Genomic DNA, 14,424 nt, shown 5'->3' on the forward strand with positions numbered 1-14,424 from the left:
GCCGGGTGATCTGCGAGTGGGAGGGTCCGACGTCTTCTTCCGAAGCCCGGGTTCTTCCTTTTTTGTTTAGAACGACCATTTTGACACTTGCTTGCTTGTGTGTGTGTGTGCTGACATATCCAGATTTCTTGGTGGTTGGTGGTGTCTGATAGCTGTTGTTACCACTACGCCGCTGGATCCGCAAAAACCCACTATGGGTAACCCCTTGGTGACCCTCTCACGAAACTGCTCTTGCCGCCGACCACCCTTGGTCCATTTGCTCATTGTATACACACCATTCCCACCAGAGAGAGGATGCGGTAGATGGGTGAGCACGTGGGTATCACCGCGGTAATAAGGTAGATAACAAGGCACGGCTCCATGTTGCTATGCGGGGCTGTTAGAGTCTCTGCTGCTGGTGTTTCCTCGACAGGACTGAGGCATCGCCGGTTCCTAGGCCCAAGCGTGTCAGAAAGCATGGCAACGTGGTTTGCACAGACCTTCCTTCTTGCCAGCCTTGATACCATGATCGTGTTGCCCCTCGCACAATGCAACCCACATGCTGGGAAACGCTGCTTCAGGTGGTGTTCGCAGGAGGCCCGAAAGGGAACAGGGGCTGCCAAATACGGGAGCATCTTTTGCCCACCGTCCACAATCAGATGCGAGAATGTGCTCATTGCTCTCAGTGGGCTGAGCGTGTTGGTGGGGGTTCTAGGTGCATTGTTTGATCTCTCTTCTCCAGGTCCGAACATGCCGCGATCCATCTTCACCCCTCATTTTGCTCTCCGTCAAAACAAACCACAACCCCTCCACAGGAGCCCACTTGGTGTCCGCCCACAGTGGACCAAGATCTCTCTTTTGGCTTAAGCTGTGGATCACAGAGCGGCAGCTTGCGGGCCTCCGTAGTGCCGTTGATCGCCAAGCATGGCACCGTCAATGCCCAGTGGTTGACCTGTCGTCCTTCACTTGAAGCCGACGATGGAGTCTTGTGAGAGTTTTTTGGTCAATTGGTCCCCGAGAAGCCATCCGGGAGAGCACCCAGCAAATAAAAGATCTGTTACCCATCGGCTCATGTACGTCGACGACCTCATCATGTGAGCAGAGCCAAACCGCAACCCCTGCGCCAAGATCAGAGAGCGCTTCTCTTGGCACAGACGAAGGTGTTGTTCCTCAGAATGATAACCGTCGGAGGTCTTGATAGTGTCTCACGCTCCTCCTCCGTCCGCGCCGCCACATTGAGACGGCAACATGGTGCCTTTTCCTCTTCTTACCCAGCTTGATTGTGAGGTCCAGAGTCACGCTAGGCCCAAAGCAGTTTCCCACTTGAAAAAAAATGCTTCCCTCCCATGTCTTCTTGGCCAGCCATCTGTCAATGGGACTGTTGAGGATTGACGACTTGACCAGTGGGAAGCCAGGCCGGCCTCACGCTTGGACCTCACCGTGGGGATGATTTTCTGCCCAATGGCGGCGGCGTGCAACCCCCATCGAGCCGGAAAATACACCCAATGATAATCCTGACCTGCCTCTCTTCATCGCCGTTGGACAAAAGAGGTCCCGAGAGGTCGAGTGGTGGCCGCAGGTGGCCGACGTTGCCCCAGACCCCGTGTCTTTTGTCTGTGAGAACGGGCGAGCTGGTGAAGAGGGCACTGTAACCCAGATCGCTTGGAAGATAACGATGATTGCAACGCCAGTCTCCGACCGCAACCACAACCAGGAAAAGAAAGCTTTTGTGTCTTTTGAGGTCTTTTGTCGAGCTTGGCGCGGCTCGTCGCCGTTCGGGTTTCTTAGAGTGTACGGATGCTCGATATCTCATCTGGCGTGACATTGGCAATTCGAGGCCAATTCAAGGGCTGTATCTGGAGCCGAGCTTACTTTTCGTTTGGCCCCCTCTATTTGCTTTTGGCAATGTAGCCGATCCCGAGATTCTGTGATTATCGGATGAGAGAACTTGAGGCGTCGAAGGCGTTATGCTGCTATTGTCTAACTGACCCTATGTTGCATTTTCTTGGAGTGTGGTGGTGCTTCACACACACACCAGACCGGAGGATACTGCCCGGTGTTCCTTTCATGGGCCACGAGCTCTATCGTGAATGTCTCGCGCTCTGACGGGAAAAAAAAAGAGCGCACATCTTCTCTCAAGACTTGCGGACAATTTCATGAGCCCCATCGATATGGAGCGTCGATGAAGCGTGAGCTCCCCAGCAGAAACATCGGAAGGTCGACGTCTTTGCTTCCGGAAGCACCCCCTGACACCTGTAGTGCTGTGTCACGGCGCGCTGGCTGGGGGTCCTGGCGACGAGCGGGGAGAGTCGTGTCCATCTCAATCCCAGATGAGGTAGCGAGCAGCTCTCAAGCCATGATCGAGCCGATCCCAGATGATGGCTGCGCTAGGAAGAATTGACAAATGACAATCGCATTGTCGTCCTTGGGCAGACCAGCAGACCAGCGGCACGATGTCTCTGAGGCTGTGTCCCGCGGTGGTGCGGTTTGCGGGCCGACACCCACTAGAATGATCGAGTATCGAGCATGGAACGTCTCTTTCTGGCGGTCGATCGCATTTGGCAAGCTGCTGTGGTGCTGCCAGAAGGGCCCTGTGAGACTGTCTGTTCGACTCTGTGAGACCTCTCCTGTGGTACCTTGATGGATGCTGGCGAGAGCAGTAGGTGCACTAAGCCGGTTCCATTCTGACAGGGCCTGACAGGCACAGCGGGCACAGCGGGCCAGTTAAGCGACCGCACCTTGTGGAGGCGGGACCCTTGCCCCGTCCCCTTGAAGCTCTGAAGCTCTCTCGAGATGATGTCTCGTTGCAGACACGGGAAGGCAGCTGATGATTCGCACTTGGCTCGGTACTATTTGTTGACCAATTGCCCATGGTCTGTCGAAACGAGATAACAGCGGATAACGAATAACGAGATGGATCGAGAGAGGTGCAGGAACCTGGAAACGCCTCCGTCTGCAGCTGGCCGAGGTTGGAGTGTTACCTGGCTGACTGTCAACCTGGAAGCCCAAGCAGCAGGTGAGGTTGTGCAATGCCTGAAATGCATTCCGGCATTTCAATGGGGTCTGTGCATCGGATACCCTGGATTGAATATTGGATAGGGAAATATTGAATGGGCGAGGAAGGAAGGCAGCATTGCAATTGCCATCTTCGCCAGCCATGCGGGCACCTGCCACGGGTCATTGACAAGTTTCGTTCTTTCCAGGCTGGACAGGCCCTGATATACCTCCACCAGGAAGGCGGAACTGACCTGCCCTGACCCAGCAGGCAGGAACAACTCAACACATGGCTATTCCAGCAAACTGCCTTGCAACTACCAGGTAAATTCATCATCGGCGAAAAGAAACAAGCAGGACTTCAACAGCAGCCACCGCGTTTCGCCAGAGACAGCCTGAGCGTGCTAACGGCGCCAGCCAAGCCTCCCCTCTTCTTCCTCTCTCCTTGTTTTTCCTATGTCCACAGCTGTTGCTTTTTCCCTCCATCTTTTTCCCTCATCAGTTGCCCGCGGCCTCTCTCTCTTTTTCTCGCTCACCTCGCTGCCCCCCCCCCCTGGCCCCCTGGTCCACGGGGACAAGGGCCCATGTCCCCATGTCTTCCCATGGTGCGCGGTACGTACCGTGCATTTTCCTCAACAACCCGGCCTGGCCTGGCAAGGTACCTCTCATCCTCTCACTGACCTTGCCTTGCTCATCAGTGAGGTCCTTTTCGCTCTCTGGTCCCATCTGACGACGCTAACAGTGGGCATGATCCCTCCTTCTCCTCCCACTGTGCTCACTCGGGCTTGGTCTCAGCAGCTCCATGGCCCATCAACGACTTGGAATTCGTCGGCATCTCCCTCGCGAGCCGCTCACTATCCGCTAGCTAAAGTTGCTACACTAGCTAGTAGAGCAATGATTAACACCATATGTCTCTTTGCTGAATGACACTCACGACGGACCACCCTGGCTGCTCCAGCGAGCGCCGTTCTCCCCCGTCGACCCCCTCCCGTGCTCCCCCAATCCGAACCAAGCTCGCCCTGGACCCCTGCCGGGAGATACAAGAGACGGTTCCTTCGCGTACATAGTACAAGTACCTACATATGCCTCCCAAGCGTGGTTCCCTCGGCCGCTTGCCTTGTCTTTTGCGCGTCCTGAACTTATCTTGTCCCAGTCCCACAGGTTGAACTGCATTTGCGGCGCCAGCTCTGCAGCCGACTGTCGACTTGCGACTGGTAGATCTCTCTTGTTTGCTGCTGCACGCCAGTCACCCTTCTTCCGCTTGCTCTACCCGTATGTCCTCGACACCGGCTCGGCCTGACCTCTGCACGCTTTGGGGACCTCTGTCGGACCGGTAGGGCACACCACCCGTTCATATCCCGCCAGCAGTTCTGTCCGACGACTGCTCTGTACGCCGAGATCTGCGGATAGAGCGTGTGAGAGAGAGGGAAGAGGGAAAAAACATCGTCAACGGCGGCTACGAGTTAACTAACTCACCATACAAGCTTCTTTCCGCCCCCTTTTCGCCCTGCACTCCATCCCGTGCTGTCCCCGTCCAAGTCCCGGGTCTGCATCCACCTCGACCCGCGCTCTGCTTGACCAAGAGACCTGCCGAACGACCACCCTCCCAACGCCTCTGCAGGAGCTACTCAACTAAGACTTCGTGAAAGTGCAACACCACTGCACTTCCGGCCTCCACACCAAGCCTCTTGCGACCTTCCCCAGGCCAGGCCGCTGCACGCCCCCTCAGGAACCAATTGCTGTCCTCGGCCCCCCGTATCATGCATGTACTTCTCCTGAGAGTGTCTGTCTTGCGCATCCTTTCCTGGGCGGACTGATCCCCACACCAGCTAGTCACCACCCTGTTGCCATCAACTGAGTGATTCGCTCCCACTGAGCCAGTGCTTTCTGCTTGCCTTGACTTGACCTGCGCCCCCGTCTGGTTTCATCTCTGTTGGACGAAGCCTGTTCTGTCAGAATGCACAACCAGATCATCGCCTCGACGGGCATGGACCAGGAAAGTCACTTAGCACACGATAACAACACATATGGCAACGACAGTTGGGTCGACATGAATTCGTATCACCACCATCATCAAACCACCATGCCCGACTATGGAGGGAACTATGGCTACTCGTCCATCCCGCCCATCACTCACGGGCTACCGTCGGAAAATTTGAACAGGATGCCACCACCACCGCCTCCTCATTCCATGCACCAACAGCATGCCTCTCACACACAGCTACCAATGCTCATGATGCCTCATCATCAACCGACGCCTACCTGGCCGAGTATGTTGACAAACCCAAACAACTACAGCCCTCACTCGGCGCCTCCGATCGCCATACCTCCCATCACTACACCGCTCAAGACGACGAAGCTTCCAGCGATTCAGACCACCACCTCCCAACCGAGAAAAACCTTGACGGATGATGACCGCCGCGCCATGTGCCAGTATGCCAAGGACCACCCCAACGCGAAGCAGACTGACATCGGCCAGCGCTTTGGCGTGGAGAGGAGGTAGGAATTAATGGACCCCCTCATTGTGATGCGATGTTCCCGTGCATGATTTCCTCTAACACTGCTCACAGTACCGTCTCCAAGGTCCTGAGACACAAGGACAAATACCTGAACTCGGAGGATCGTAGCAGTTCACCTATCAAGCGTGGCAAAGGAAAGGGAGCAGACATTGAAAAGGCGCTGACGGCCTTCCTTCGTAATGCTCGAAAGGAAGGCAAAACTCTGACTACCGAAGAGGTCAAGGAGAAGGCCCAGTCGTTTTCTATGGTCGGTGGTGGTGACTCCTTTACGGAGCACAACAGCTCGGCTTGGCTGGAAAAGTTCATGCTCAAGCATGGCATGGGCCCCGGGAGACTGATGCGCCGGGCGTCAGAAACCAACATTTTGGACAGTAGACGCAACTCGCCAGCGTTGAGTGCTTCCCAGCCATCAAGCGCCATTTCTCCAGCGTCTCCAGCCGGCCACCTGTCACCATCACCCTTGTCCGCAAACAAGAGCGACGAAGAAAAGGAAAGCATGAACAGTTTCATGGACTTTACGACCGACAATGCCTATAAGCACACAAATACGCAGAGCAATGCATCGCTAAACAGTGCTTACACCGACCATGCCAACTCTTCCTTTTCTGGGAGCGCTCTCAGTCCTGCAGCTTCGTTTGGTTTCTCGCCGGATCCCAATACTGGCGGATTTCCGCCTCCCGGAGCACCAGGTGGAGGTTTCCAACGCCCGCGAAGCCAGACATTTCCAACGCTGGACCTGGAATACATGAACCAGTCTCAGAGCACGGAGCCCCTGACGCCAAAGTATCATGTCTCATCTACCGCACCATCTTCGGCACTAGAGCCGCCATCCGCCAACCCGGCGGGTGGGCATTTCAGTATCGATCAGGCGATTTCACCTCAGCTCCGTCACAGCACCAGCAACCAGAGTCTTGGTGGGAGATCTTCAACGACTCCAGTTACGGCGAACCCCTCGTCTCCCAGCTCACCCACTCAAGAGGATGCAAGAAGAGCGGCGGATACTCTTCTGTCTTTTATCACCAACTCTGGTGGATTTGCTGACCATTCCGAGTACATGACTCTGCTCAAGCTTACCGAAAAGCTACGTATCCATCAAATGCAGATAGCAAAGGCCCATGGCATGGGAGGACTCTCGCGTATACCCGAAGGCGACAGTGAGATGACGAACACGACCTCTATCAAGCTGGAACCGACAACTATCGCCTGATACATACCCATTCGCTCTTCTTCATTTCTTTCAGCATTCCATGGTGTTTTGTTGGTGCCATTTAAGGTGTCTGGCGGAGGAGGAAGTGGCGTCGGCAGGCAGCATTGCTTTTGAAGTCACCAGGGGATAGGAGTTGGGATCTCACAGGAGGATGCTTTCCTCCTGAAGGAATTTTTGGAAAGGGCGGCAAAAAACACAAACGAACAACACTTCGGAAAACCACACACTCACATACCACATACCCACCTTTTTCTTCGATACATCGACACTTTATATACCCCTTTTTGGCGTTGCTGAATACCACTATACTGTCACCGTCACCGGAAGACTATACGCTCACGCGAAAAGCGAGGGTCACCAAAACCGACTCTCGCATCTTTTTCTTGTTGTCATTTCCATCTGGTCTTTTCTCGTTCGGTTTTGTTCTAGTTGATTGGCTTCCGACTACCCCTATTTCATTTGACTCTGTACAATTACTATCAGCATGGTTTCTCTTCGGATTTGTTTTTGAATTTTTTTCCTCTCTCTCTTTCTCTCTCACACACACACACGGGCAGAGGGAGAGGGGGAGGGATCGACCGACCGAATACGCATCGAACGAACAAATGGACGAACAGTCGCATATTTTCAAGCACCGAAAGTTTTCGAAAAGAATACAAAAGGTTGATGGACATGGTCCGCAAGGGCCTACTGGGGGTTGGCGATGGAATGAGTGGATGGAAATGAAAGTGTGTTTATTGTTTTTGTTTTTGTTTTTGCTTCATAATCGGGGAGGAAAGGGCGGGTTGGAGGAGGATATTGGACGGTTGAGATGGGCTCAAGATTGGGGTGATTCTTGACATACTGGATGGATTTCTATTTTTTTATTTTTATTTTATTTTTTTATACCTTGGGTGATTTCATTAGGGAATGGAATGCACAATATTGGGAGGAGAGAAACAGACAGAATCACACAATCAGGAGGCATGTTGAGAGGGGAAGCAGAAAGGGGGAAAAGAGACAGCATAGGACTACGCCCATTCAGAGGAAATTTCGAGAATCAACCCTTTTCTTTTTGGTTTATTTTTCACGCACCACACTGCCACACTGTCCTCTGGAATATGGAGACAGTTTGACTGTTATACGCTCTTTATGGATGTTGATTCTGGATTTTCTTTGCGGTGGTTGTGTGTGTTGTGTTGTGTCTGACAGCTGAAGCTGTGTTTCTCTTTTTTGCCCAGTGGAACGGCTAGTTCTAACACCCCCCCACTTCCTGTGTCAAACCTGAATATATTATACCATTTTTCTTTGCAGCTCGAAATTTTAGTAATCATTGATAATGAATGATTCGTGAATACATTCAACTACTTTACTACCAAAACATTCACTAACCTAAGTACAATCAACCCCCCTTTCCGCCCACAGCTCCAGCACCCCCCTCTCCCCAATCTCGGGCATCAACCTCACCAGTACCAGCTCGACAAGGCCGTAAACCAAATGCTTGTTGCAGTAGGCGTCAGAAAAGACGTCCAGGATCCCTCTCTCGATTTCAGAGAAAATCTCCTCTTCTTCTGGTGTCATCGTCGTTTCTTCTTCATCAGCAGACACCGTCGTTGGTGTTGCAGCCTTACTTTTTGTTGTCCTCCGGCGCCCCCGACGGCTAGCATCATCCTTGTTAGCCTTTTTGCGGTGGTGTCGTTGGTGTTGGCCGTGGCCGTGACCGCGGTCCGTTCCTTCCCTAGCCTGCGTACTACTACTACTACTACTAACAAGATCATCATCAAACCTCGCTGCTTTCTTTTTCCCGCTGCCGTCCTCCCCTGACGAAGAAGGTGAGCTCACGTCAGAGGACGCATCTCCCTTTTCCTTTTGCAGTGTAGTTTTCTTAGCAGCAGCACCACCGCTGAACGGTGAAAGCCCAAAGTAGATTTTGGCGACATTCCCCCCCAACAGCCCCCATAACCCCCTAGCGCACCTCCTCTTCAACACTCTCAACCCCTCCTCCCCTTCTGGAGCAACCAACGTCCCCTTCCCTGGCGCATTACCAGGAAAGAGCGCCCCGCGCACGTTGCGCAAAAGTGGGGGGAGCGCCAATGGTCCAGTGTCTTGGTTGAGGATGTACTGGTGTATACCGTGCGATAGCAACCTGTAAATCAGACTGTCAGAAAAATATACCACAACAGGAAATAAATCAGAAATTGGGGGTCAAATGATATGATCCCATAATGTGAGACAGCCCGCCCGTGTGGTGTTTCATTTCCATTTTCTTTTGCGTGGGGGAACAATAAGAAGCAGATAGAAGGATGTAGGTAAAAGGTGTGGTAGGATGGGTGGTGGTCATGGTGTGTAGCAGGGACTGGACACTGGTCCCCCCCCCCAAAACTTGATCAGCCAGTGCTGTGGAAGGTGACATTCAAGCACCAACTCGGAGAGAAAAAGGACAGGCCGGAACACACACAACTCTGTGTGGTGTGTGTCTGTGTGTCAAAAGTTCAGATGATCACAAAACGGCCCCAACGTAACCCGGTAAAACGTCCAGAGGGAAGCCAAAGGGATTTTCGACTTGGGAAACCGCGGCAGTCTCGATACTCAGCAATGAACCCAGCCAGCTAGCTCACAACCACCACCATCACCACCACCACCACCATCTCAACCCCGGTTGATGCGGCCCAGCAGGCTGCTGCAGTTGGGAGACCAAAGGCGGCCAAAGCTTCTTGCTGAATGTGCGGGGAGAAACGACCGGGGTGAGGCACAAGGTGGGGAGACACACTTCGCTGACGGGGGTCCTGAGCATGGATGCCAATGGACCATCGGACTTGGGTCGGAGGAGAGGAGAGGGGGACCATTGATGATTGCGCTTGAAGCACCCCATGGCTAAGCTGTCTTTTGCTCTTCCAGGGTTCCTTTGCACACGCGCCCCCTTCATGTTTCCCCTAGCTCGGGTTGTAAGACAACCTAAGAGGGGATATGATCTGTCATTCGGTTTGACAGCCGAGACACCATCCGGGAAGGGTCAAGCCTCATCGCGACGATCTCTACCTGTCGTCGAGCAACAACATCGACGGAGACGGCACGCTGTGGGGCGCTGCGAAGCGCAAAGGAAGCCAGCGGTGAGCGAAGCAAGTTGGCGTGCTCGGCGTCCTCGGCGTGGAAGTGAGGTGCGATAGAGAAGTGTCCAGTCGACATGATTGATGGCTTGGAAGAGGGTGGCCCGATCCCTGTCCCGTTGCTCCAGCCCGGGCGCGTAGAGGAGACTCATTGATGGATGGTCAAAAGCCTGACAAAAGCCCTGCTCGAGCAATCGGACGCAGCCAAGGCGGTGCGGCGCTGCGATTGGTCCAATGGGTTGGGGGGACCAGATGCAGGCCCCAAGAGGAACAAAAACGACAGAACTGCGCCATATGCGGGTCGCCGATTCGGCCGCAGGACATGTGGGAAGCGTGCGTTCCACTGCAGCACCAACTTTTACCCCGAAGCCTTGCTCCAGCTGGGCATTGGCTGGAGCACAGCTGCACAATGCGTCCAGTGACATCCGACGACATCACAGGCAACGGCCCAAGTGACACTCCTCAAGACCCCTCGAGACCTAAACATGTTGCACTTGCAACTCGCCAGGAAGCATCATGATTCGTGCCGGACTCGGCACTTCTCCAAGTCCAGTGACTTTCTGCTCATGCAGTGTGACGGCGAAGCAGCAAAAAGGGGGTGGGGATATATCAGAAATGCTAAGTAAACATGAAGCCACCTACCTGTCAAGCTTGCCATCTACGGCCGCGATTCGTCCTGGTCCCGTCATGGTAACCCACTGCACCATCGATAATGCGCCGCAAAGCCATGGCATCCGCACATCCATCTCGATCAGATTCGATATTGCCGACCAGCATCTGAAGGCCAACACGGGCATTTTGAGTGGTCCAGAATCTGGTCCGACCTCGTGTTGAACCATATTCTTGCGCTGGGCCGTGCTGTGAGAGCTTCGAGGCGGCAGAGAACGGGTAGTCATGAGGACCGTGAAGGCCAATCTGATGAATGAGGTCGCGAGGAAGCACCAGTGCACCACCATCCAAAACAAGCCCTGCACCGAAGAGAGGCCGCGGCGACCAGCCGAGGAGCCCTTGCCCGGCCGCCCCGAAGGATTCTCGTCCTCGATTGCTTTTCTCTTGCCCAACGTTCGTGTCGCAATAATGATCATCTCCAATATCATCCACGGCTCCGATAGTTTGTTGGCGACCGAGTTCCCGATGATTAGCTCTGAAAATATTTGGCCAACCAGAGCTGTCAGGCACCCATTCTCGAGGTCTTCGGTGGGAAGCAGGATGGCCAGGACGGCGTGAACTAGCAGTTGACGATACGCTACTTCATTCTCAGCCTGTTGGGCAACGCTTTCAGGGTCCTCTGGGCGGGGGACGGGTGTCAGCGCGGGGAGTGGATATAGCGAGTGGTAGATCTCGCGAGCATTTGTCCTGATGGGGGCCTGCGTGATGGGATCATGGGCTATGCGGTAGGCTAGATGTCTCCAACGTTAGCACTACCCAAAATTGGACACGAGATCGCCTGTGGCTCCTTCTTCTTTCATGTTCCAGCCTCCGACAGCTCGCTCCAGACTCGGGGAACAAAAAGACCAACCAGTGATGTGCTTATCGAGCAGATCTGGAATCTCGTCGAATAAAAGGCTCTCCAGGTCCACTTTCCGCAGCCGCTGCTCGAGGGCTCTTGTGATGTGTGCGATGATTTGAACAATCTCGGCAACGAATGTCTCATCGGGCGTGATCTTATTGTACCAGTTCTGGATGTACTCCCTCAGGATGATGGCGATGAGGGCGTAGAGCTGCAGATCCACATCGTTGCGACTGGTCAGCGGCGGTAAGAGCTCCTCGATCGGTGCTGGCGCACTCTTGGCCTTTTCGATATGCTGAGGGCAGAGGATGCGGCGGATCAGGAGAGCGGTGGCTTTGTCTGAGAGGGGGTCGGTGGTGGGAAATGCCGGGCGGGCGCTTCGTCGAGCTGCCGCTCCTCCTAACTGGGCAGGCGTCTGAGACGCATCAGCTGAAGCTGTTTTGGAGGTTGGCCCCGACTCTGACTGTAGACTCGACGTGCGCGATGACTTGGGTCGAGGCGTTACCGGCCCCGGTGGTGGTAGGTTGGGTGTTTGGACGCGGCTGGGAGCCTGGGCAGCTGCGGTCGTCATGTCGAAGTATGGTTGCTTACAGGCATCTCGCCGACTCGGTGACTGGTGGCTAGCAGAAGCTCTTGTTCAAGTTCCAAGTCGGACTGGTGATGGTGCGTGGGTGTCGTTGACTTGAAGCTGTGGAGGGCCGTGGGCAGATCAATCGCTTATCGGAGCTCAAGTCGCCTTATGTCACTGGCCCGAAACGGCAAGCGGTGAAGCCCCACATCAGATGCAGTGCGTCACTCCATCACTGCACAGTGCTGTAGCAGCACTGTAAAAACAGGGTATCTTAGCAGAATACAGCACCACAAGAAATAGATATGAGAAAAACTTCAGACATTCAAGAGTGCCGACGGGTGTTGTGCCAACGACATCTTTCACAGGACTCATCGTGAACCCGAGACAGAAGGCATCGACAGCATGTGGCTCTCGTTTCAACGGCATCCCTGGTCTCAAGAGCTGTCAGGTGGATCCTGTGGGGATGCAGGGATATCAAAGCGAAGCCCCTTTGTGACCCCTATTCCCACCCGTTGCTCGGTGCTGGAATGTAAACATTCATGTCGTTGACAACCGTTTGACAAGAGTTGAGGCTCAAGATACCCCTGCTGCATCCTGCAGCCTTCCTACCGCTCTACCGCATGTACATACATGTACTGGATGCGACCGCCTTCCGGTCATGGTGTATGAATACGCTGCAGCCTTGCCATGCATCCATAATGTTCCGCTTGTGCGCAGCAAATGCGCTCACGACCAACAGCCGAGAACTGGAGCAGTCATTTTTTTGTTACAGCTTTATATACATACAGCTTTGTCAGACTCGGTCCAACAAGAGTTACTATACAACACATAGAGTGCAAATCATTGTCGCGAGTGTTGGAAACATCTTATTCGGAATCTTTGCGGGTGGTTTCATATCTGAAGCGGGACATGTTAGCAAAGGGAAATCATAATCAGTAGATCCAAGAATAGCTTACCTCTTGCCTCTGAATGCCCAGACGCCCCAGTTGCCGGCACTGACGTCCTGGGGATCAAGATCGTTCAAATCCCACCGAAGACTGCGGAACCGGTTCTCACCAGGCTCCAAAAGCATGTCGAATTCACCATGAGCTGTCTTGTTGACCCACGCAACATCGCGCTCCATATCCTCCTGAGTGTAGCCAGTGACAATGATGGGGGCCTTGGTTTCCAGAAGCATGGGAAGCGTCTCTACCCACTCATGGGAGCTTGCTGGGTGACCCAGACCGGGGTGAAACATGACGAAGCAGTCAAAGTAGGGGTCGTAAGGGTAGAAGTGACCGGTCTTGTGGAGGGTGTGGTAGTAGTCCACGATGGTGCTGATCTTCATGGTAGGCCAGACTCGGTCCTCGACGATAGCACCGAAGGGGTTGGTAGCAGTCCGAGGGGGCAGCGGGAACTCGTTGTCTCGGTTGGTCATGCTCTCAGGGCCAATAAAGATCAGGTGAATGCGGGAGCCCGGGAACACATGTGCGAGTTGCACCCAAACATCTCGAGGAAGAGACGACTCGGCCCGGGCACCGAGAATGAACAGACGAACAGGTGGGGCCTCTACCCGAAGGCCCTTGATGTCCATGCCACCGCCGTTTTTAGGTGGGTGAAGAGTGTATCGAAGAGCTGGGAGTAGGTTAGATGACTCATATATCAAATCCCCAATGCCAAGGGCGACACCTACCGCTGAAGCTCTTCAGACCCTCTGCAGTCAGCCTTCCTCCAGATTTGAGATTGTATGGACTAAGCTCATGAAGCACGCTGGCAATTGTGACGGGATAAGTGAGTAACCTCGTAGCCTGTCTCATGCTCCTATCATCATCAATGGCGAGGAAGGAGCGGGTATATAAAAAGGTATCCCAGTTGGTCATGTTGATCAGAGCTTCGTCTATTTGTGGCCCAGCATATTCGAACTCGGGGAAAAAGCGGCCGGACCGTAGATCGTGGTCGTCCTCGTTGATTTGCCTCAGTGTATCGCATATTTCCAGGTGCTTCTCATAGTCGTCAGCCCAGTGCTCCTTGGAGCAGGACACTGGAATACCACAGTCAGGGCATTCGAAGTCGACATGGGCGGGTGCCAGGCTCCCATGGGGCTGGTGGTCGGGGTGGTTGCAGCGGGCATACTGCCTCATGAAAGCCGCTCTTTTCCGGATCTCGGGAATGGGAGAGTTGGTGAACGAGTGGAAGAGGTCATCGGCTTCCAGAACTCTTTTCTTCTCGGTCTTGGTGGGTGCGGGCGCACTAGATCCAAAGGCAAAGCCAGAAGAGAAGCGCTTCGTAACGGAGGTTGGAGCAGGCTTGGGGACATTGCTATCGACGGCAGCTCGTGGAGGGGGGCATTTGCTATGGACGGAGCGTTGTTGCTGCTGTCGTTGTGAGGCCTGAAAAAGGCCATTGGGTAACCTGGCTCCGGCTTGTCTCCTGAAAGAGACTGAGCAGTGTGAACACACTCTCGACAGCGCTGAGCGTGCCGCAAGATCTGCCGGAAGCGCCATTGAGAATTTGGTGATGTCTCACGATTGACTTTTTGGAGCTCTTGGAGGTTCAAGAGCTCTGACGGGCAGTTAACT

At 54.0% G+C, this 14,424-nt stretch overlaps 4 protein-coding genes across 4 annotated transcripts; 1 reads left to right on the forward strand and 3 right to left on the reverse strand.

Annotated features, from left to right (window-relative positions):
* The first annotated feature begins 3,188 nt into the window (after window positions 1–3,188).
* On the forward strand, window positions 3,189–7,250 carry QC763_702090 (uncharacterized protein). Its single transcript, XM_062915224.1, has 3 exons — window positions 3,189–3,585; window positions 3,672–5,472; window positions 5,544–7,250. The coding sequence occupies exons 2-3, from the start codon at window positions 4,931–4,933 to the stop codon at window positions 6,697–6,699; spliced, it is 1,698 nt and encodes a 565-aa protein (XP_062761419.1). The 5' UTR covers window positions 3,189–3,585; window positions 3,672–4,930; the 3' UTR covers window positions 6,700–7,250.
* An 820-nt stretch (window positions 7,251–8,070) lies between these two features.
* On the reverse strand, window positions 8,071–9,604 carry QC763_0103200 (uncharacterized protein; the record flags this gene model as incomplete). The annotated part of the gene is made up of 2 exons (XM_062906419.1): window positions 8,071–8,824; window positions 9,447–9,604. The coding sequence occupies 2 exons, from the start codon at window positions 9,602–9,604 to the stop codon at window positions 8,071–8,073; spliced, it is 912 nt and encodes a 303-aa protein (XP_062761420.1).
* Window positions 9,605–10,423: 819 nt separating this feature from the next.
* QC763_0103210 (uncharacterized protein) lies at window positions 10,424–11,988 on the reverse strand (the record flags this gene model as incomplete). The annotated part of the gene is made up of 2 exons (XM_062906420.1): window positions 11,305–11,988; window positions 10,424–11,184 (listed from the first exon to the last, which is right to left on the reverse strand). The coding sequence occupies exons 1-2, from the start codon at window positions 11,864–11,866 to the stop codon at window positions 10,424–10,426; spliced, it is 1,323 nt and encodes a 440-aa protein (XP_062761421.1). The 5' UTR covers window positions 11,867–11,988.
* A 215-nt stretch (window positions 11,989–12,203) lies between these two features.
* Window positions 12,204–14,401, reverse strand: MSS51 (translational activator for mitochondrial COX1). Its single transcript, XM_062915223.1, has 3 exons — window positions 13,539–14,401; window positions 12,823–13,480; window positions 12,204–12,763 (listed from the first exon to the last, which is right to left on the reverse strand). Exons 1-3 carry the CDS (start codon window positions 14,347–14,349, stop codon window positions 12,733–12,735), a joined length of 1,500 nt encoding a protein of 499 aa, XP_062761422.1. The 5' UTR covers window positions 14,350–14,401; the 3' UTR covers window positions 12,204–12,732.
* Window positions 14,402–14,424: the final 23 nt, after the last annotated feature.

The sequence above is a fragment of the Podospora pseudopauciseta genome, assembly GCF_035222475.1.
Source record: "Podospora pseudopauciseta strain CBS 411.78 chromosome 7 map unlocalized CBS411.78m_7, whole genome shotgun sequence".
In the NCBI taxonomy this organism is placed as follows: domain Eukaryota; kingdom Fungi; phylum Ascomycota; class Sordariomycetes; order Sordariales; family Podosporaceae; genus Podospora; species Podospora pseudopauciseta.